The 22,598-nt window shown below is 43.0% G+C and overlaps 1 protein-coding gene across 1 annotated transcript in view; it reads right to left on the bottom strand.

The window, feature by feature from the left end:
• Positions 1 to 14,580: 14,580 nt before the first annotated feature.
• Positions 14,581 to 22,598, bottom strand: part of LEKR1 (leucine, glutamate and lysine rich 1) — a 104,826-nt gene continuing 96,808 nt past the window's right edge. Inside the window, exon 13 of the mRNA XM_060242378.1 lies at positions 14,581 to 15,469. Within this exon, the coding sequence (XP_060098361.1) occupies positions 15,068 to 15,469 (402 nt within the window). The 3' untranslated portion in view covers positions 14,581 to 15,067. The remainder of the gene's footprint in view (positions 15,470 to 22,598) is intronic.

Genomic DNA, 22,598 nt, shown 5'->3' with positions numbered 1-22,598 from the left:
CTTGGGAGGTATTTTGGGGAGAGGCACTAGATGCTATATGGAAAATTTGGCACCTCTACCTCAAAAAACAGCCCCCCCAGAGCCCCTGACACCCACGGATCAATTCCCCATCATTCCCTATGGGAATCGTTCCTGGAGGTGCATAATGGCTGTGGAGGTGGAGCTTCCCCCACCGGCCAGCTGGCTGGGGGAGGGGGGAAGCCTGTAAAACCAGGGGATCCCCCGCTGGGACCTGGGGATTGGGAAGCCTAGTTCCCAGCCAGCCTCCAGGTAGAGGCCTGGAAATCTCCCGGAATTACAACTGATCTCCAGACTCCTAGTTTATTATTTATTTATCTAACACATTGGAGAAAATGTCCGCTTTGGAATGTGGAGTGTATGACACTCTACCCTACTGACTTCAATCCCCTTCCTAAACCCCACCCTCCCAGTCTCCACCCTTAAACGTCCAGGTATTTCCAGATCCATACTTAGGCACCCTAGCAGTGATATGGGGTTATGCACACTACACTTCTCTGAGTAGTAAGAAGTTCCATCAGCAAATGCTCACCTGAGTTGGTTCCCTTTGGAGTAAGGAGCACCAAAAATTATAGTGGTTTTGTTATAATTGCTTGATCTACATATATGAAGGGTAGAACACAGTTGAAGCTGAAGAGGCATCCCTACAAGACAGCAGATCCTCCACCTCACATCAGACGTCCAGAGACAATGGGAGAGAGAGATCTTGTCCTATCAACCACTGGTGATTTGGCCTGCTTCAGATGTGGTTGCCTGTTTCTCTCTTTCTCCCTTTCCACAAAATAAATACTGCACATACACACACAACCTTTTTCTCTCTTTATTTAGAAAACAATAGATCATCTTTGGCAGCCCTGATGGGCCTTTGAACAAAACCATTACCTGGCACAAAAGACCAATCAGAAGAAACAGCTACCCAACACTTTTTTCCTTTGTCATGTGAGATGGACTCATCCCACGGTGTTCAGAATCCAAGTATATCGGACTGTTCATAAATCTCACTGGAAAGATCTCTGCTCTGTTGGATACTAGTACTGATCCTTCTATCTGCTCTGCTTGACCAGATTAGGAGGAATTGATAGCTCAAATGATGAGGAATTATCACATGACACTTGTGGCAAAGGAAATCTTTGGAACCAACATTGAAGGGGAAATGATGGAGCTGCTTTGAGATTCATTCTTGCGTGGATTTGGTGATTGTGAAGCAAATGGCCTGGCAGCTGAGATAACTATAAACAAAAATGCAACATGCAAGCAAGTGCTTTACCTATAAGCACTGAAGTCACTTATTCCAAGTCATCTAGTTGATATCTTCAGAACTATGCCAATGAAATGAGCAGGGTGTGCTCTCCTGCCGAAACACAACTGAAAGACATACAATTTAATTCTACTTTGAAAATCAATACAAGGATGTACTCCAAAAACTATTTACATTGGAATTGTCCATTAGACCACACTAGAGTTTATTTCTCAGAGTTGAATGAGTTTGATGTCTAGGGCAAATTCCAGGTATTAAGTAAAGTAATCTAATCCATCATAAAATCATTGTTGCATTCAGCTATATATTGCTTAAACAGCATTTTACCTTGGAGACAGCTGTTTAAGTGATATGTGTGGGTGAGACACCCCTGAGGAAATGTCTAAAATGAAAAACAAAACAAAGCAGTTACTAAGGTAGAGACTGCCTGACAGAGGACAGAACCTTTTAAAAATTCTCTTAAGGCCTAGTAAACTGTTCTTGCTTCTCTAGATTGGTAAACATTACACATTTTGCTGCTCATAAGGTTCTGGCCAGAAAAGAGATTGACTTTATTTATTTGAAATATTTATGTGCTAACTCATCTGCTTATATTCAAGGTGGTTAACAATGCAACATAAACACATTAAAGCCAGCTGTGTAATAGGAGTCACTTGAACATCTATGGTAAAAACAGAAATTATGCCATGGTGTCCTCTCCCGTTTTTCTTCCACTGCCTCACTGAGTGCCAGTGGGGAAAGTGGAGTATCAACAAGGGTTCGTCCACCAGCTGTGGGGTAATGGCAGATTTAGTCTTACCACAAAGAAAACTCATGACCTGACTGTTACCAGATAATCAAAGGAAACAGAGAGCAACACAGGCAGAATGTAACCAGGTGAAGCTTTTCCTTCCCTCATTGCTTTTATATAAAAAGACTTCTGTAAACTGTAAACTTTCCATGATCAATTTAATGTTTTATTAGATAGATAGATAGATAGATAGATAGATAGATAGATAGATAGATAGATAGATAGATGATAGATAGATAGATAAATTTATTGTCATTGTTCTCCACAAAAATTCCAAAGTACCAGAATCTGAAGTAATTTCAGACAATTTTTTAATTATGGCTATCACTAAATGTCTAGGAAAGCTGCTCTGGAGGGCTCTGCTAAGTTTTGTATTCCATTCCTTGTTTATTCTGAATTAAATTATACTTTGTTAACTTCAAAACAGCCTCAATCTATTCCTGAATGATTGTGATATTTTACATAAACCTGCTAGATCTAGGCTGCCAAACCCCCGGTCCAGGTGGGGGTTCCCCTGCCTGGGAGGTTCCTAACCCGCCAGCCCACATTGGGCTGGTGGGGGGAACCTCCCCCTACAGTGCCGGGACAATGACATCACCTGGAAATGACATCATCGCGCCGGCGACATTGCACGGCAGCCACTCTAGGCACTTCCAGGAAAACTCTATGGTTTTCCCAGATGCTCTGGTCATTTGGGAGGGGAAACTCTATGGTACAAAAGGTACCATAGAGTTTTCCCCTCCCAAATGGGTAGAGTGTCCAGGAAAACCGTAGCGTTTTCCTGGAAACGCTTAGAGTGGCCACATGCCAGTACTGGTGTGATGACATCATTTCCAGGTGATGTCATTGCGTCACGCAAGCATGTCCCCCACTGGAGAACAGACGTGATGTGGTAACCCTAGCTAGATCAAATCAAGCCTGAACTGTTCTTAGAAGCTAAAATGACCAAACTGAAGCTATTATACTTTGGTCACATTATGAGAGGGCAAGAGTCGCTGAAAAAGACAATAATGCTAGGAAAACTTGAAGGCGGAAGGAAAAGAGGGAGACCCAACATGAGGTGGGTTGACTCTATAAAGTAATTTTCTACTAAAGACCTCTATTAACAGTTCAGAACATTTTCCCCAGTTCAGTTAGCAACTAGAAAAGCAAAGCCTGGTAAATTTTGGATGTTAATATCTTTTCAGACCCTAATACTAGTTAACTGGCAGAAGACAATACTACTGGTTGGACTGTAAAATACTGGTGAAACTGTAATCCTAGTAGTCTTGGTGCTGGGGACCATTCAGGATCAGGCATAAATAATTCTTTACCCATCTCCATATGCACATCTCTTCTTGCAGTACCAACTTTCTCTTAAACAGCCAAGTTAGGGATGCCAGCCTCCAAGTGGGACCTAGGGATCCCCCAGAATTACAGCTCATCTCCAGACTACAGAGATCAGGTCCCCTGGAGAAGATAGATGCTTTGGAGGGTGGACATTATGGCATTGTATCCCACTGAGGTTAAAATGTAGTCTGCAATCATGTCAGATTCTGGTATTTTGGAGTTACAAGGAGAGCCAGTTTGGTGTAGTGGTTAAGTTTGTGGACTCTAATCTGGGAGAACCGGGTTTGATTCCCCACTTCTCCATATGCACCTGCTGAGTGACCTTGGGTTAGTCACAGTTCTCTCAAAGGTGTTCTCTCAAGAGCCGTTCTTGAAAGAGCTCTCTAAGCCCCACCTTAGCATGTCTGCTGTGGAGAGAGGAAGGGAAAGGAGCTTGTAAACCATTCTGAGACTCCAAGTGAAGAGTGGGGTATAAATCCAATCTCTTCTTCTTCTGTTCTTCCCAGGCTCCACCCCCAAATCTCCAGGAGTTTCCTAATCTGGATCTGGCAACCCAATCCCCAGTGGCCAAGGGGGACCCGGAAACCTGATGCCAAAAGTTGAGCACCTGCATAAAAGTGTGCTTGATTTTTACAGGAAAGAACACAAAGAGGTTGCCCACTCATCCGTAGGATACCATTTCTTTTTATCAAAGAGCTGCAGGTGCCAAACTAGGCCTCAGACACTTTGCAGGTGGGGACCTCTTTAAAAAATCAGTCCTTTTCTTCCACTCTTGACTTTCATAGCCAATTTTCCTTTAGGAACTTTGTCCAAAAAATAAGGGGAAGTTGTAAAAGACCCTTTTCAGCAGGCTGTTTGCTGCAGCTGGCCTTTTTATTTTGAATGTGCTCAATGTAATCAAATGCCTATTTATGGCAAATCATTCTTCAACTTTTACTGCAATTGAAGCATTCAAAAGTGTTGAAACATCTCCAGCTGTACAGCCTGATCCTGCCCTACACCTTGATGCCTACAATCAATATATGTGTATGTGTGTGCATTTGTGTGCATCTGCCCTCTGCATTGCCTTGGAAAATGCAAAAGGATCTATGTACTTTCTTGGACAGTAGTCCATCTCCACAGTCCTTTTTCTGACATATTGATGTCAGCAATGACACTTGGAATGGTCTTCAAATAATTAATTCCTTTTCATTAGAAGACTGAATGCCTTACCTAGCTTTTAAAGCATCTTGCTAAAGGAATGCTTGCTGGTAAATTGGAGAATCAACTGGGTGAGCTGCTGTAGTGTGACTTAGAGATACAATGCTCTTTAATTCTCTATAGCAGGTTCCAGATTGCGACTCCTGAACAAGATAAAACATTGAGGCTGCCATGAAGACAGGACTGTGGTAAACAGATAGAAACTCAAGCAAGAAAAACAGGTTTTCCATATCTGAACTTCCCTTTTTTCATTTTAATTTTTGAAAATCTGTGTTGTAGTCACGGGCAGGCAGACAAGAACCTGAAACTTGTGTTTTCGGATGTGCTGAATGTGAAACCCTCTTTCTTTCAAAATGTATACCCCATCATTCTGTAGTTCAATCAAAGCAGCACCAGGTGATTTCTGGACAATTTCAGCTTTCTGGCATATCTTTAAAGGGGAAGCAGAAAAACTGATGTAGGATAGGGCAATCAGTTGCTGTTAGCAATGATGGCTACATATATCCTCCAAATTCAGAGGTGATGCACCTTAATACCTGTAGTTGAGAGTGAAAGCAGGGGGAGACTACGGGCTTCATGACCTGTTAGAAGACTTTTGGGGGTATCTGGTTGACCACTGTGGGAAATAAGATGTTGCAGAAAATGGTTTTTTGGTCTTATCCTGCAAGGCTCTTGTCTGTTATAACTTTAAAGAATTCACTCATTCACACACACCACGTGCACAAGCCAGTTTTACGCCTTGGCATAATTTTATCTATGTTTTTCGTTACAAAGTTCGTTACAAAGTGCTGGTTATTACCTTTAAAGCCCTATATGGCCGAGGACCTGCCTACTTGAGGGACCGTCTCTCCCCATATGAACCCCAGAGAGCGCTGAGGTCAGCTGGAAAGAACCAGCTGAATATCCCTGGGCCAAGGGAGGCCAAATTGAAGACTACTCGGGAACAGGCCTTCTCTATTGCAGCCCCACTACTGTGGAACCAGCTCCCGGAGGAAGTGCGGGCCCTGCAGTGTTTGGACCAATTCCGCAGGGCCTGGAAGACCTTTCTCTTTAAAATGGCCTTCACTTAAAGCTGAGCCAAGATAGATTCGCTGAAGATGCTTTTTAGCCACTGAATTTTATAGAAGATCTGAGTTATAGCACCATAATGTTAATTTAATATAAGTTGATTTAAATGATGGTTTTATCTAATGTAATTATTGTGTAGTATGATTTTACTGTGTATTGTATTTATGTGTTGTGAGCCGCCCTGAGCCTGCCTTGGCGGGGAGGGTGGGATATAAATAAAAAGTTATTATTATTATTATTAGCTTGGCTAGTTTTTATTTACTTGTTAGCATTATTTTGGTTGTGAGCTGCCTTCAGTAGGTTCTTGACACGTGGCATACAAATTTTCTAAATAAACTGCTTTGTCAAAAATCATGTTGGAAGGGTTGTTTAGTAATCTAATTTATTTTTATTTATTAAATCAATCATGTATTAATTAAAATATTTATTTTCTGCCTTTTCTCATGGCTTAAGGCAGTTTAGAAACCACAATTTAAAACATGCAGATTACCTATTTCAACTCAGATGTTACTTTGACTTCCGGTTTGGTAATCTGCCAGTACCAATGTTGCCCTCATGATTCCCCCCAGCCCATGTCTTTTTGCATCCCCAGGTGCTGGCCAGAGGCTTGGATGATGCCACATTTTGACCCTGCCTTGATATCAAAACATTTTGATTGGATTTCTTAATGTAAATTGCTCTGGATTGTTTCCACTCCAATAATTCGGTTTTGCTGTCATGTACAGCTATTATTCTGCTTCCCCTCTTCTATTCAGTTATTTTGATTAGGTCAATAAAACTTAACCTGGTTAAGCAAGTGTCCCATTCTTCCTCCTGGGGAGACTTTATTCCATTAGATTGGGAAGTGTATATTTATTGGACTCACATGATCCCTGCCCCAGAATCCATATTCTCAGTTGACATGTGTAGAGTGCCTTTCACATGCTTGCCTTGACACAGAGAGGCCAATTTTGTTACCACCAAAATCACACAAGATGCAGTATATGGAATAAAGGATATGGGCTGAATATTTACAGCCTATTTGGGCTGACACAGGAACTCCCCACAGCTGGATTTAAATTGCATGTTGCACATTCAAACGTGCACATTCAAACGTGGGAGGGATGGTGGCTCAGTGGTAGAGCATCTGCTTGGTAAGCAGAAGTTCCCAGGTTCAATCCCCGGCATCTCCAACTAAAAAGAGTCCAGACGTGAAAAAACTCAGCTTGAGACCCTGGAGAGCCGCTGCCAGTCTGAGTAGACAATACTGGCTTTGATGGGCCGAGGGTCTGATTCAGTATAAGGCAGCTTCATATGTTCATATCTGGGTCCCTCCTCATTCCCGCCCTTATGTTGTTATCCAGCGCTTCCGCCACCTTAAAAAACTACCACTTACTAAGTGGTAGCAAAGCTCCGAAGCACTTCTTTGTCATGTTTCTCAGCCAGGGAAGTGCCTCCCATTCACTTGAGCAGTCTTACCACTCCTCCAGAGCACATGCAGCCTGTCCCTCTTCTGGCAGTGGGCACCTACTGTCTGACCACTCTGGGACACCTTGGACTGTGCTGGCTTTTTTCCTGAGCCAAGAGGCTGCCACCCCAAGCTGCCCATCTGTACCCAGCCATGATGTCATGATGATCTCTTACTGCCAGAGATATAAAATGATTAAGGTATTTATATAACCAACTTGTCCATTCACTGGCACAGCACAGTGAAATGGAATGAACTTTTCCCACTCCTCTTAATTTCTGACTAAGAAAGAATCATTTGCAATCCGTGTAGTTACTTTTCTTTTGTATAACAGGCTTCATCTTTCTCTTGTGAGACCACACACCAAGAAACTCACAGGTTGTGCAGCCTGTGAAACAGCCTCTGACCAATTTTTCTTGCCTCCCAGCTCCCTCACCACAAACATACAACATTCACTATGAGTGTAGTGTTCATTAGGTCAAACGCGCACACATTAGGTCAAACACACATTCATTAGGTCAAACACGAATGAAATGCTATATTCAGCAGTGAAATAAAATATGTATACAAATATGTGTTTCAAAGGCAAAGCACCAAAATAATTTCTAAAAAAATCTGAAGGAGGGAAGACCAGAGGAATAGAACACCTACATGTAGATAATCAGAGAAACAACAACAAAACAGAACCAAGTGGATTTGTTCATCTTTACTAAAGCTAGAATATAAGTCATAAACTACATTCCCATTTCCCAAATGTTGCTTTTGGTAGACTTAGGAGAAAATACTGACCTGGTTAATGAATACATGTTAGTAGTGATCAAAGTGGTCTTGGTTGTGTTAAATGTTCATAGCTCAACAGTCCCTTGCTTATGGGAGTCCTGGCTATTTATTATTATTATTATTAACAATAACATTTAATTTATACCCCGCCCTTGCCGCCAAAGCAGGCATTATTATTATTATTATTATTATTATTACTACTATTATTATTATTATTATTATTATTATTATTATTATTATTATTATTATTATTATTATTATTATTATCTGTCCTTTGCTGCAGGCAGGACTCAGGGCGGCTAACAACAGAACAAAATACAATATATTAAATTAAAAACAAGTTAACAAAACATTCATGAAATTACATTACAGATGGCAAACATAATTTCTACAGTGCCTCCTGGAGGAGGTTTATGGGGTGGGGGCTATGAGAGTGCCAGACTGCTCAATGTACCATCACTACCTCAACCGAATGCCTGGTCGAACATCTCTGCCTTGCATGCCCTACAGAAAGGAAGTAAATATTGAAGAGTATTTCCAAATTCTAGATTTTGATTGTCAGGTTCCCAGCCACCCACCCCTAAATTTATGTGTTTATTATTCAAATAGGACAGGAAGTTAAACAGGTTTTTTTTTTAATCCCCAATATCTAATTGTTGTTTCACATTTTGTCAGACATTGGCAACTTGAACGACCAGAGCAAAAGGTGACCCCCCCGCACCTCCCCCCAAAAAACTTACTGACTCAGAGCAAATTTTCAGTCAACTCCAAGCCAGCATTTTTGTGTGTGAAACAAGCTGTGTTAATAATGCAGTACGCTGTGATCTTCAGACTGATGCAGTCCAGAACTAGGTGTCTCTTTGGATAGGTTGTGCTGTATTACTAACCCTTAGGGGTCAAGAGTTTTGGGAACCTATGCAAAAACATTCTGTCCTGCAATAGGTACAGAACATTCACTAGTAACACTGGGTTTTCGTTCCGAGACTTGTATTACAGTCATTTTCCCTTAAGGAGTTTTGTTTTAAAGAGCCTCATGAAATATGTTTAACTCCTTGCATCTACTGCACCACAATTAAATACCAAATTACTTTTTAATAGATGACTGCTTACTTTACTTACACACTGCAAAATAACGGTAAATCAAATAAGCATTACCTTTCAATACACGTCTCTTTATTTCCCCCCATTTTAATAATCAAGGCAATTTAGTTGATTCTCGTGAATATTTTCATGTAAAGAACTCTGTGCAACTCTGTGTTAACAGAATACTTGCTGCCTTGTGCGTACAGAGAGATCCTGCTTTTATTTGTTAGGAACGCAGGGTCATTCAAATCCTGGCAGCGCTCTACATTCATGACAGAGTTCCGGATGGAAAGCTCTTAAAGATGGAATGTTTGTCCTCGTCTTTGTGCTCCGTGGACAGAAGGGTCTCTCTTGAGGGCCGGACTGAGATAACTATGCTGGAAAAAACTTGAGTGGCCTGGAAAATTCTTTTCTTTTCAATATTGCATGGCACCAATTTCCTTCTCCACAAAAAAAATCTCTGCTAAAATATTTTATGCAACTATCTCTTGCAGAGTGCTTTTAAAACTTAAGAAGAATTCAAGGTAATACCATTATGCCATGGTTATAATGGTAGCCCAAGCACACACATGAAAGAGGAAGGTGGATTGTGTCTTTTGGTCTGGGCTTGGTCCCACTTCTCACCACCACATAATGAACTCAAGATAGGGATGCCAGCCTCCAGGTGGGAGCTGGAGGTCCCCTGGAATTACAGATCATCTCCAGACTACAAAGATCAGCTCCGCTGGAGAAAATGGATGCTTTGCAGGGTGGACTGTATGACATTGTACCCCACTGAGTCCCCTGTTCACCCCAGGCTCCATCCCCAAATCTCCAGGAGTTTCCAAACCTGGACCTGGCAACCCTACCCCCCCCCCTCCAATCTCCTGCAGGTGGCCAGGGAGGACCTGGCAACCCTGATTTTGAAACCAGTTAAGATATGCTTTGTGCACACTACTTGGGTTCTTGCTGATGAGTCATATATCTTCAGATGTATTAAACTGAGACTATGGGAATCGGAGGAAACGAAATTATGGCCAACTGACCCTTATATTTGCTCTCCAGCTTCCTTAGGTCTTTATGCTTTTTGTGGCAAAATGCCCAATTATTTATCAGACCTAACCACTCCAAGTCATCGCAGGGCATTTATGTTGGCTAGACTAAACGCGTTTCCCTCCAAAGTTTTACAAGGGAGATATCAGCGAGTCCCTTTAGCCGACAGACTTTGCTCCTGTGGAGCAAATACCCCTGACTCAATCCAGCATATATTGCTTGATTGTTCTTTATACCATAACAACAACAACAACAACAAATTTTATTTGTATCCCGCCCTCCCCGCCGGAGCAGGCTCAGGGCGGCTAACAACATAGTTCAGGGTTGAATTATACAAATGGATAAAATTACATTAAACATTATAAGCGTTTAATTAAAATCTGGTTAAGTTTTAAAATTAAATTAATTAATTTTTTAAAAGTGCTAATGCTATGTTTACCTCCGTAAAGATTTATTTGGCAAGCTTTCTTTTTCTCCAGATTTGTCTATTCTGCCACCCTGTTATTATTTATTGAGTGATACTGAGGGGGTGGTTAGTGAGGCTGTGGCAAAATTTCTGGCTGACATCCTTAAATTTAATTCTGACCATGTTTGAATGCATCTGTAAGCTCGGTTTTATTTTGATTTTATCTCCAATGTTTAAATTTTTATATTCTCTGTATTTTTATCTGATTCTATTATGCCATTAAAGGTTTGGTATGGTATGGGGTTCTTGCCTTTTCTAGGTTCCCTAATGAGCAGAAAGAGCTTGTGCACACACATTGGTACATATGGAGAACTACAGCTTAGAGATCCCTCTGTAACACCAGCCTAGTTTGGGTCAATCCCCAGTCCTGTCTTTGTCTTACTACCATCCACAGTCTGTTACCATACCTGGTTTGTGCTCACTAACACGTTCAGTTGTAGCAAAGCAGAGATAGCATGTCACATCACAATGCCTATTTTTGAGGAAACGGGCACTCAGCTTGTTCTGTTTGATATAAGGGAGATTCCAAACAGGTAGCCATGTTAGACTGTAGCAGTAGGTCTTATGAACATGTACTTCTAGGCATTGGATAAAGAGGCCTCAGGCTCATGATAGAATAAAGTTGTTAGATTTTAAGGTGCCACTGCACTCCTGTCTTATTTAATACGAGGTGGCCTCATGGCCTAAATCACAATGAATTCATTTACCCCAATTTGCCAGATTAGCTGACCAGGGTTTTCTATTTCCCAAAGAGTCAGTTAATTGCTTGAGTAAAGTAGTGGTCGTGTAACCCTGGCAGGAAAGTTCCCTGTAATCATTTCTGAATCAACATTGCCAATTGTACTTCTACCCCTCACATAATACGTTAGCCCTTCGTTCCAGCTTGGCTTCATTCCAGCAGTGCAATGAAATTAAATGGAACCATTCCTGATTTGTTCCACTGTGAGCTCACAGGAACCAAGTTTGTCCTATCGGTAGAGAACCTCTGTTGCCATTTCTTAACTTTGTGTGATAACTGACTCATGACTCAGAAAGTCAAGAGGGTATGGTTTGTGTATGATTTAAAAAGATATCCCATCAGTAGCACTTGACTACAAGGGAAACATACTACAGAAGAGTCTTCCCGACTTGGAAGCTAAAGAAGGTCAGCAGATCAGCGAATTCCACTTTTAAACCCCAGTGGCACAAATTTTTATCTCAGAGCCACCAGCTAGGTCTTCGAACTTTTCTTCTTAAGAGCAGCACTTATTAATGACACTTTGCCAAGCCATCAAGCAGAGCACTTTAAAGATAACTACACTGTGCAGAAAGGGCTTCCTGGCTTTTATAATATGCCTTTGCTAGGGAACACATTCCTGAATAAAGCTACGGTATCTTTCTTTTGATGTGTTGTTCTGCTATGAAACAAATGCTACCTCCCTTCTGTCAGCAGAGACTCTTCCATAATGTGTTGGCTTTATATCCCAAACTGGAGCATTTGGGATGGGGAAGGTCTTAACAAAATCACTGTGTGATTGTCCGTTCTGGGTTTCTCCTTGCTTTGCTGCCATCTCTCCCAGACCTTTGGAACTATTCTTCTGGAAACAATGTAGTCAAAAGAGGTTTGCTTACAGACTGGGCTGATTTTTAACTTCCGCACTCACACTGGCATCCCTTTCCTGTGATATCTCCTCGCAGCCACGTTCTCCCCTCCCACAACAGCAGCAGGTTTTCCAAGTTTTTTAAATTGGTAGTTGCATGCATCACAACACTATAGCAACATAGTTACTACCAACTTTCAAAAACCTGGCAAAATTCCAGCAAGAGGGGAGAGGGGGTGGTAAGCATGAGAGAATACAAGAAAATCACACAAATACTCTCAAGGTGGATGCTCTGTTGCTGTTGTGATTGCTTCTGCATTTGCAACGGCAACAAATGCACAATGGGAAATTGCCACCCTGTAGCTGCATCCAGATGACAACACTGAGTAGTAGAGTGCATGATATGCACACAGAAGACCTTACATCTCATACTCAACATTGCCAGTTGATGGATGTCAGGTAGCAGATGCTGGAAATTACCTTTTGTCCACCTGATATGCCTTGGAAAGCCATTAGTAATCAGAATCATCAGCTGGATGAATCAGCAGCCGCGCAGTAAGGTTGCTTGAACATGAACATATGAAGCTGCCTTATACTGAATCAGACCCTCCTGGGTCCATCAAAGTCAGTATTGTCTGCTCAGACTGGCAGCGGCTCTCCAGGGTCTCAAGCTGAGGTTTTTCACGCCTACTTGCCTGGACCCATTTGAGTTGGAGATGCTGGGGATTGAACCAGGGACCTTATGCTTACCAAGCAGAAGCTCTACCACTGAGCCACCGTCCCTCCCTATGCTTCTTCTATCTATGTACCTCCAACTCAAAGGCAAAAGAGCACAAGAGAGATGAGTGCCTGTAACAACAGAGCTTATATTCCCATGGATGAGCGGCAGTCGCAATTTCCCAATCCCTTCTCAAAATACCACTCCAGCAACAGTAGGCGGCAGGTGGGGTTCTGCAGCCAGGGTCATCTCCCAAAGGAAGCTGATTTCAACCCACAAGTGCAGATCCACTTAATCTAGGAAGTGTGAATTTCTTATGGCTAAAATTCCTGAGTACAATAGGGAGAAAATATATGTAATTATAATACTGGTGGGGGGGGGCAGGGGGAAGATGACGCATTCAAGTCTAAGGATTTTTCCTTTTGCATGGAGGCTGTCCCAAGTCCACTGACCACAAGCACTGAAGTTTCTAACAGATCATCCTGTGTGCAGCATAGCAGAGGATATTCTCCATCTGTAGTAGGTTTAAAGTGGCCGTTTTCGCACTGACCTTAATCGGCAGCGACGTCCCTCTTCACCGCGCAGGATCTGCGCGGATTTCGCACCAATTGCTGCGGAGCACCCGGAAGAGCCGCAAAGTCCAGCGGCTTTTGCGGCGCAAATGGAAACCGCCAAAAACCAGTTTCCATTTGTGCCGCAAAAGCCGCGGGACTTTGTGGCTCTTCCGGGTGCTCCGCAGCAATTGGTGCGAAATCCGCGCAGATCCTGCGCGGTGAAGAGGGACGTCGCTGCCGATTAAGGTCAGTGCGAAAACGCCCAGTGTTATATAGCCCAAGGTGAACTATGCCATAAGGAAACCATTTTCAGTGGACTTTCATATGATGCCTGAACTGATCCACAGGGAAAGGAGAAACTGGCACATATTAATCAACACAGACTTCTATAAAACTGCAGAGAACTGTTGTTTTATCACTCTTTTGTCAAATGGTTCAGCTTCCACACAGTCTGGGGCTTATAAAAATGGGTGGTAGTTTGTTTTCTCTGTCCTGTTAAGCAGCTTTCTAATTTCTTGGGGAAACACTCTACTGTTTTCTTCCATGTGATAAACTGGGATCAGACAGCAGAACAACAAAATAAAATTTGTAATGATTTATATATTTATGAAAACAGTTAACCTATACAAAAAGAGAAACCCACAGGTTCTGAAAATAAGTCCACATATTTTTATTTATATTTTAACTACCACTGAAAAAAGTGGGATGAAACTGCTACTGTGTGTGAAGTGCCTTAATTTATGTGCTGTATTTTACACACACAGCCCACAAAAAACAATACATTTAGTCCAGGGCTTTTTTTTGTAGCAGGAACTCCTTTACATATTAGGCCACACCCCCTGATGTAGCCAATCCTCCAACAGCTTACAGAGCTCTTACTATAGGGCCAACTGTAAGCTCTTGGAGGATTGGCTTCATCAGGGGTGTGTGGCCTAATATGCAAAGGAGTTCCTGCTACAACCCCCCCCCCCCCGGCAAGTTCTCACTGAGCTGGTAAACCTGTGTCTAGGCCACATCAGATGGTAGGTGAGGCTAAGTATGATTGATTGCTTCTCCATATAAGAAATTCCCCTTCAAGGAAAACCAAATGGCAGAAGGAAGTATCCCTTCTTCCTGACAAGTTAATTTTCCGTGAGAGGATTCTCCCTCCCTTTTTTTGGCACTGAAGAATGTTCAGTCCTCTGAGCTCCCATTTTAGAGTTTGAACTGGTACAGTCCAGACACAGGTTGACCAGTGACTGGATCCAGGTCTGAGTGTATTTTTCCACCAAAGCCCATTTCAACTTTTTGGGGATGGTGTTCTACACTGTAGAAGATGTCTGGGAGAAACGGGTTAAACAGTATCTTTCTCCATGGACTTTTTCCTGGTCTTCAGAGCAGCTGCCTGAAGCTGCCAAATTAGCCTTTTTAAAAAAAGTAAAGAAAAACCATGGGAAGAGCCTATACAGGGTCAAGTCTGCTTCCGCCAGAGAACAAGACTTAAGACACCAACACTGCTGACCAAAATGCTGATTCATGATTGCACTGTAAAATACAAACATCTGAGCTATTTTCTTTTACATGACCTTTGGCTTAATTTGATGTTATCTGTATTAAAAAAATGTTCTGTCCTAGAAGTGTGCTAATTGCCGGAAAGAAACCCCCACGTTTCCCTGGTAATAGTTGCCTGATAAGGCCCGTCCAAAGACCTGCTCCAGGTTTTTTTCTCCCTCCTCTGGCTGACCAGAGTGGAGTTCCTGAAGCATCATTGCTGACTCAGCTGCCTTGTTATAGTTGCTGCGATCCTCCTCCTGGATTCATCTAGAGAAGACACTCTTCTTCTTGATGGCTGCAGTGCAGGAAGGCCAGGTGCACTCACGTTGCTGCTCTTGTACCAACTGCAGGATGGCACTTTGGTGGCTCTTGAAATGCCACAGAGCCCTGGGGGCGTTCTTCCTCTCCCACGGTCTGAGCTTTTCTGACTGTGACCATTGACCGAGCCAGCAGAGGAGGTGAGGTTGCCCTGACTGAGAGAACACTGTGGCAATGGGAAATTTCCACTGAGTTTCTTGAGCTCCATTACTTGTTCTCTGGCCTGGGTCAAAGCTTCAGTGAGCTCAAAGCGTTCCTCACACTCCCTGCGCACTGTGTCTTGGAGAAGAGCATTCTGCAAGCAGACAGAAAGGCATATTTCATCAGACACTGTCAAAAATTAGAAATAAAAGGAAGCACATTAAATGTTTGGGTGGTTTCTTTGCTTTTCAGTGTTCAGGAAACAGGGGGCACAGGCTGGCCTGTGATGTGCTGGAATCCTCCCAGCACGCTGCAGACAAACCATTTCTACTTTATTAATGTTTTGGCTACTGCATTTTGTTATATTAGGCATGATGGGGGAAAAACCCAGCTGACATCAAAAGAGCTGTTTTAGAGGTCCTGTGAGAGGACCTTTTAAATCCTTTGCTTTGAATGGCCACACCATAAACAGCTTAAAAAAAAAACTTCTGAGACTTCTCTGAGTTCCAGAAGAGGCTTCCTTTTCAGCAATCAGGTTGCAGGGGAAGAGTGGGGAGGCTGCTGTTCATGACCCCCCCCTCCCTCAGCATACACTTGAGTAGTGCAGTTTGTCAGATCCAGGCAAAAGCTGATCCATAACAATCTAAAAACAAATAAAATATATCTTAAATTAATAAGGATCTCATATTTGACAGTCTGACAAATTAGTTAAGCTAGTGGCTTTCACCACAGCTTGTGGCAATGAATTCCATGAGCTTGTCATGTATTTGTAGGGGTGTGTGTGTGTGGGAGAGAGAGAGAGAGAGAGAGAGAGGTTCTGAAGAAGTTAATGTTTCATGCTCCCCCTGCAATAACCTAGATTTCTGCAACTGCAAGGAGGGGAGATTATTTTCTTCCTTTGGGAGATCTCTATTTCCCCCACAAGCTATTTCTCGGGATCCCCCATCCTCCAGGAGCATTATAGGGTGAGTTTTGGGCTGCTGCAGTCAGGAGGAATTGGCAAAAATCACCCCTCCCTCATACCTGTGTAAATCTAGGCAGGATCCAAGCCAATTTCTACTCATACTGTCTTCACTGTTTTTCTACCCCAATCACCAGGAGATTTGGACAGAGAGATATAGGAGCTTGATGTCATCATCACCATATTGAAATCCATTGCCAAAGCTATAGCTTAGGTCTCCTAAACACTCTGAACACCATGGGAGATACTTGACCCTGTGGAACCCCCCAAACAGCTACCACACTGAAGGTAGCTAAGTTTCCAATGGCAACCTTTGGAGTATGGTCTGTGAAGAACAATTTAAACCAGTCCAAGGCACATCTCCATCCAAATACCTAATTCAGCTTCCAAATGGCTCAACAAGATGGCATGATCAAAGGCTGCAAACAGATCTGGAGCTGCTTCACTATTGTTCTCAGTTTTCTAAGGCAGAGCAAATTAAAGGCTGGGTAATAATTGGCCATGTCATCCTTTCTGAGTGGCTGGGTGAAGGTGCCGTGAATGATTCATGATGGACATCAAGGTCTCATTAATGTGGCTGTTACATGATTTTATCAGCAAGGATCCAATGCACTAGGGGTGGCCTTCATAGGTCTCAGGATCCTGTCTGTGTCCATCAAGGTAACTGGATCAAAATGGTCATAACGTATTATGCATGTCTTCTGTTTGGCCTATATTACAGATAGTATCCAGTTCAGCGTGTATTTGTTTTATTTTATCAGCAAAAATGTAGTGAAGTGTCACTGCTACCTGTCTGCTTCTGAGACAATAAAGGTTCAGATTTAGAAGTCAATACATGACAAGAAGATACCTTAAATGATCAGGATGGTTGTGAGCTAGCTGATGCAATGGTCACAGAAAAATAATGTTTCTTTGCTGCTATCACCACTGCTTCAGCTTGCTCTGTCAGATTCAATATGAATTTTCTGCCAGCGGCTTTCTAAATGTCATCTAGCACTTTTTAGATAACCTTCTCTATAGTAAACCACTAGGCTGCCTTCTGCCCCAAGGCCAGGAGAGGTCAATAACAAGCAATCTTGGCAAGAGCTCTGAAGAAGTTAATGTTCCAAGCTCCCACCGCAATTACCAGATATTTCATGCTAGTATTAATTAATTCCTTGCATACAGCTTGAATACCTAGTATGGCAATTAGTTAATTAATTAGTAATTTCATAATGGAGCAGTATTCAACTTTTAGAGTCGTATGGTATGACTCTCAGAACCTGTTCAACAGTTGAGATCATTAAAGGTCCTTCCCCATAGGGTTGGGAGGCCTGGACTGTTAACCAGCGAGAGACTGGGTGGGGTGCCTGTCAGCGACAGCTTGTCGTTTCTGGGGAAAGCCCAGATGTGACATCAGTCCTTTCTAGAAATTGCCATGGGGCAAAGCATAAAGGAATTGACAATTCCTGGAGAGGACTGGTGCCACGTCCAGGTGTTCCCTGAAAGTGATGTCACCCCATAAGTGATGGTGATTTTTTTTTAAATTCTTTCCTGAGTCAGCCAGTGGCGTGCTGGTGGGCAAGGCCCACTGGGGGTGGACACACAACAACCTTTCTCCTCCAGGTACTCACAGCTTAGGCAGGGGTCCACCAAACACAGGGCCTTTTCTGTCTCCTCCTGTGGAACTCCCTCTTAACCTGGTTCCCCCTCTTTTACCTTTTAGGCAGGCCTCATTTTGGGCAGGAGCTCACAGGAGCGGAGCTCCGGAACCTCTACATTTTATGGTGCTGTTTCTTTCTCCCCCCCCCCCCAAAAAAAAATGCTTCTGAGCTCCATTGTTCAAACCCCCTGTGAGAATTTTGCTGAACTCTAAGGTTTGACAAACTTTCTAATATATTTCCCCTCAAAAAATGGGAAAATATCCAAAACATATAAGGCAGACAGATGGAAATCTTCATCGTGCCACTGTGGCCACATAGGAGAAAGTAATTTTAAAAGTATGATGGAAGTAAGGTTTTACTATGAACATTATGACAATTTTACTATGACAATTATGACAATTTTACTACGACAATTATGCAGTTGGGCAATACAATATTGCATAATTATGCAGTTATGCAATACAGCCCAAATACTGACAGCTATGCAAATGACTTGTGCTAATTAGCTCCAGCACTTCTTTTTCTCCTGTGCCAGTTCCCACCCAGGCTTTCTAATTTTGATTTTACTCCTGCTTTCTGGTAACTACTTTTTATTGGTTTTCATATCACTGTTTGGTTTTTATGTACCATAAGTCACTCTGAGTGCCCCACTGAGACAGAAGGACATCATATGCCTTTTAACAGTAAATATACACACCCAGTGAGAAATTCTCTTGTGGACGCTCCACTGCAAGGCATGGAAGCTTCAGGCTTACCCCAGCAATTCCATTTAACAGTTTGAATGCTAGGTGATTCACTGATAACATACATGCTTTCAAGTACAACATCATTTCAGCAAGTTAGAGATGGCTACCCCCACACACACCAGTGTACTTGAAATGGAACAGGTTAAACATGTAAATAATGGAAAAGAAATACTCGGAGGACAGCAGTAATCACCGGACACAAAGACTTGGGAAAATATTAGGTGTGTCTGCATTTTATGAGGAAGAATTAAGAACACAGACACACAGCTAAGGATCTAGTGAAGGATCTAAATTATGAGCTCAGTAATTTTAAATCTGATTAGTGCTGAATTTGAAAGTAGACTTAATTATACAAGAAATGAAATCACTCCAGTTCAATCAATTTCCCACACACAGACACACACAATTTCTTTCTTCCCAAAAGCACAGGAGGTAATAGCAGATTGAAAGGTTGACAGAATTATTCACAGCCCAATACTGCCTAACCTCCAATGATAGAAAACAAAAGATAATCAAGGAAGTTTTGAGTTAGACAGAAAACAGAACTTTCTCCAGTTGAATGTAATTTCCAGTTTTCAGATCTCTGGCAGGTAGGGCAGACAGCATTCCAAGGGACAAAAATATCTATTTTAGTTGCCAAATTTTATAATACCCTAAAAACTTCTGTTAGTAATACAGACCTGTTTTTTGATCAGTCATGATGCCCTCAGATGGCATCCAAAAGGCATAAAAGAGATGGTCTGATTTAAAGCAATGCAGTCCTTCGGCCAGTGGTCCCCAACTCTGCTGAACCTGTGGGCACTTTTGGAATGTACAGGTCGTGGGTGTGACAACAAAATGGCTGCCATGGGCAAGGCAATCACTAAATGGCTGCACTAAAGGCATGATACATTTATAGAATGTTGTAAGGCCACTCCCCGCATATGAGCCTGTTAGGGGAGGGTGGGATATAAATCTGATAAAATAAAAAATAAAATAAATAAATTAGGAATTTCAGAACCAAGCATTCTCCTATCATGGAGGCAGTGCCAAAAAACACCATTAGGGTTGCCAGGTCTGTGTTGGAAAATACCTGGAGACTTTGGGGGTGGATCCGGGAGAGGGCGGGGTGGGACTTCAGCAGGTTACAATGCCATAGAGCAGGGGTGACCAACGGTAGCTCTCCAGATGTTTTTTGCCTACAACTCCCATCAGCCCCAGCCATTGGCCATGCTGGCTGGGACTGATGGGAGTTGTAGGCAAAAAACATCTGGAGAGCTACTGTTAGCCACCCCTGCCATAGAGTCCACCCTTCAAAGCAGCCATTTTCTCCAAGGGAGCTGATTTTTGCCAGCTAGAGATCAGTTGTAAAATCGGGAGATCTCCAGGCTCATCCTGAACACAATGGAAGGTAGCCTGGTGATCACAGAACCAGACTGGAGAGGAATGCTTTTGGTGCTAGTTTCATCAACCTGAAGACAAAAGGTTAATGTTTGGAATTCAGACATTTACAGAGCAATCCTAAGCAGGTCTACTCTGAATTCTACTAAGGTATATTCGATGGGGCTTGCTCCCATGAAAGTGCCCTTAGGATTGCACTGTAAGTGAAAGTGCTCATTTTTTCATCAAATTTCCCATGCAAAAGGACAGAAACCTGCTCCTTATTCTTAGATCCCTAGAATATTCATTTCTCTCCATTCCTCTCCCCATCCGCTCACAAACCTTAAAACATTCATTTTTCTTTTCCATTTGCTTCCTGAACTCTGTCCCCTTTATTTATATAAAGTTTCTTGACTAATGGCCTTTCTATTCAGTTCATAGCTTACTGTTTAATTTGTGCCTTTTCCATTGTCTGCCCTTTCCCCTTTTATGTCAGGTCTGTCCACAGCTGGGTTCTTTTGCTTGCTTTAGTACTTGCACTGCATTTGGAAAATTTGTAAATGATTCATAAATAGAAATTGATGATGACAGCAGTAGTAATTTTCATGGATGTCATATGCAAACTCTCATAACGAAAAAGAAATCCACAATATTTTGCAAGAAACTGAGGCGGAGGTTACCCAAATCGCAAGTCCTTCTGTCAACACATGGAATGATTTCGTATCATGATAACATAGTCAGTTGTCAGAAGAAAAACAGGTTGCTTACCTGTAACTGATGATCTTCGAGTGGTCATCTGTGCAGTCACACACATGGGTCTTGCCGCAGGCAACGGATCCATACCTCGGAGTCTCTAATAGCTCGCCTAGAGCGCTTTTTGGCACGCTTCCCCCTTGCTCTGGGGAGCAGGCATCGACTGCGCATGCCTGGAACTAGGGGGAGGCGCCCTTCCCACTCAGTTTCTTTCAGCCGCCACTGACACTCTACAGAGGTAAATATTTAGGCAGAGGAAGCCAGCAGCGGGGAAGGCTGGGTGGACGTGTGTGACTGCACAGATGACCACTCGAAGATCATCAGTTACAGGTAAGCAACCTGTTTATCTTCTTCATGGTCTCTGTGCAGTCCCACACATGGGTGACTAGCCAGCTAAATGGTCACGGAGGTGGGTGCTGGTAAGAAAAAGAAAGTGTTAGTCACATCCTACAGATGGTAGATAAAAGCGGATGCACTCACCAGTCACTTCAATGGAAAATGGACCTGAGGACCGCTTGACCGAAGGAGGCGTCTTGTCTCGCACGAACGTCCAAAGCATAATGGGAGACAAACGTGGATGGTGAGGACCAAGATGCCGCAGCACAGATGTCCTCTAGAGAGGCGCCCTGCAGGAAGGCCGAAGACGTCGAGACCGCTCTGGTTGAGTGAGCCTTAAGGCCTTTGGGTAAGGGTTGCTTAGCCAACTCGTAACACAACTTGATGGCACTAGATACCCACTTAGATAGTCTCTGGGTAGAAATTTTGTGCCCTCTGTGGGGATTGCCGTAGGCCACAAACAGGTTAGGGTCCTTATGGAACGGTTGTGTACGAGAGAGGTAAAAGGACAAAGCTCTTCTGACGTCGAGGGCATGTAGAGCTCTTTGCCCAGGGTCCTTTGGATCAGAAAAGAACGTTGGCAACGAAGTGGATGTTGACAAATGAAAGTGTGACGCAACTTTTGGAAGGAAGGAAGGGTCTGGTCTTAGGACCACCTTGTCCTTATGAAAAACTGTAAGGAGCATCATAGCGGAAAGCACACAGGTCACTGGCACGCTTGCCGGAGGTAAGGGCAACTAATAGAGCGGTCTTCCAGGACAGCAGATTGAGATGCACTGTGGCCAGGGGTTCAAACGGGGGCTTCAAAGGATGTGAAAGCACTAACAACAAACTCCAAACTGGTACAAACGGTCTGATAGGAGGATGAAGGTGCAACATGCCCCTTAAAAAAGATTTGGACAACCTATGTGAAAAAACAGTCTGGCCATCAACAGGATCATGGAAGGCAGAGATGGCCAAAAGGTGAACTTTTAACGAGGAGTAGCAGAGACCTGACCCCTGTAGGGAAAGTAGATATTGAAGGATCAAGTTCAGAGGTACAGACTCTGGGTGGAGATGCTGGGATGATGCGAAGGAACAGAAACGCTTCCATTTGCATTGGTAAGAACGCCTGGTGGAGGGCTTTCTAGCGTTTAGAGATTTTTCGAGTAGAAAACTTTTAAGTCTAGGCACTCGGTTTTTTCGCGCCTGTTTCCCGAAACCGGCGCAGTGAGGGCAAGTATCCACCCTATGCGATTCGCCCAGGCAAAAAAGGCAATAGGAGTGTCCGTCTGAAGTGGGGATTTTAGATCCGCACCTCCAACACTTCTTAAAGGTAATTTTCCCTTCCATACGCTCTGGACGGGGGAGGGAGGAAGGGGGGGGGGAAGGAAAGGGACAGAAAGCGCAGAGTAGGGCCTCTTTTTTTATTATTTTCTATGGACGAAGGAAGAAAAAGTGAAAAAAATAAGACGAAGAAATACGATACCAACAGGAGGGAGACGA

Source organism: Heteronotia binoei, chromosome 6 (genome assembly GCF_032191835.1).
Source record: "Heteronotia binoei isolate CCM8104 ecotype False Entrance Well chromosome 6, APGP_CSIRO_Hbin_v1, whole genome shotgun sequence".
Taxonomy (NCBI): Eukaryota; Metazoa; Chordata; class Lepidosauria; order Squamata; family Gekkonidae; genus Heteronotia; species Heteronotia binoei.
Note: the sequence above shows the minus strand (reverse complement) of the source record. Positions and strands in the feature narration are given on the sequence as shown.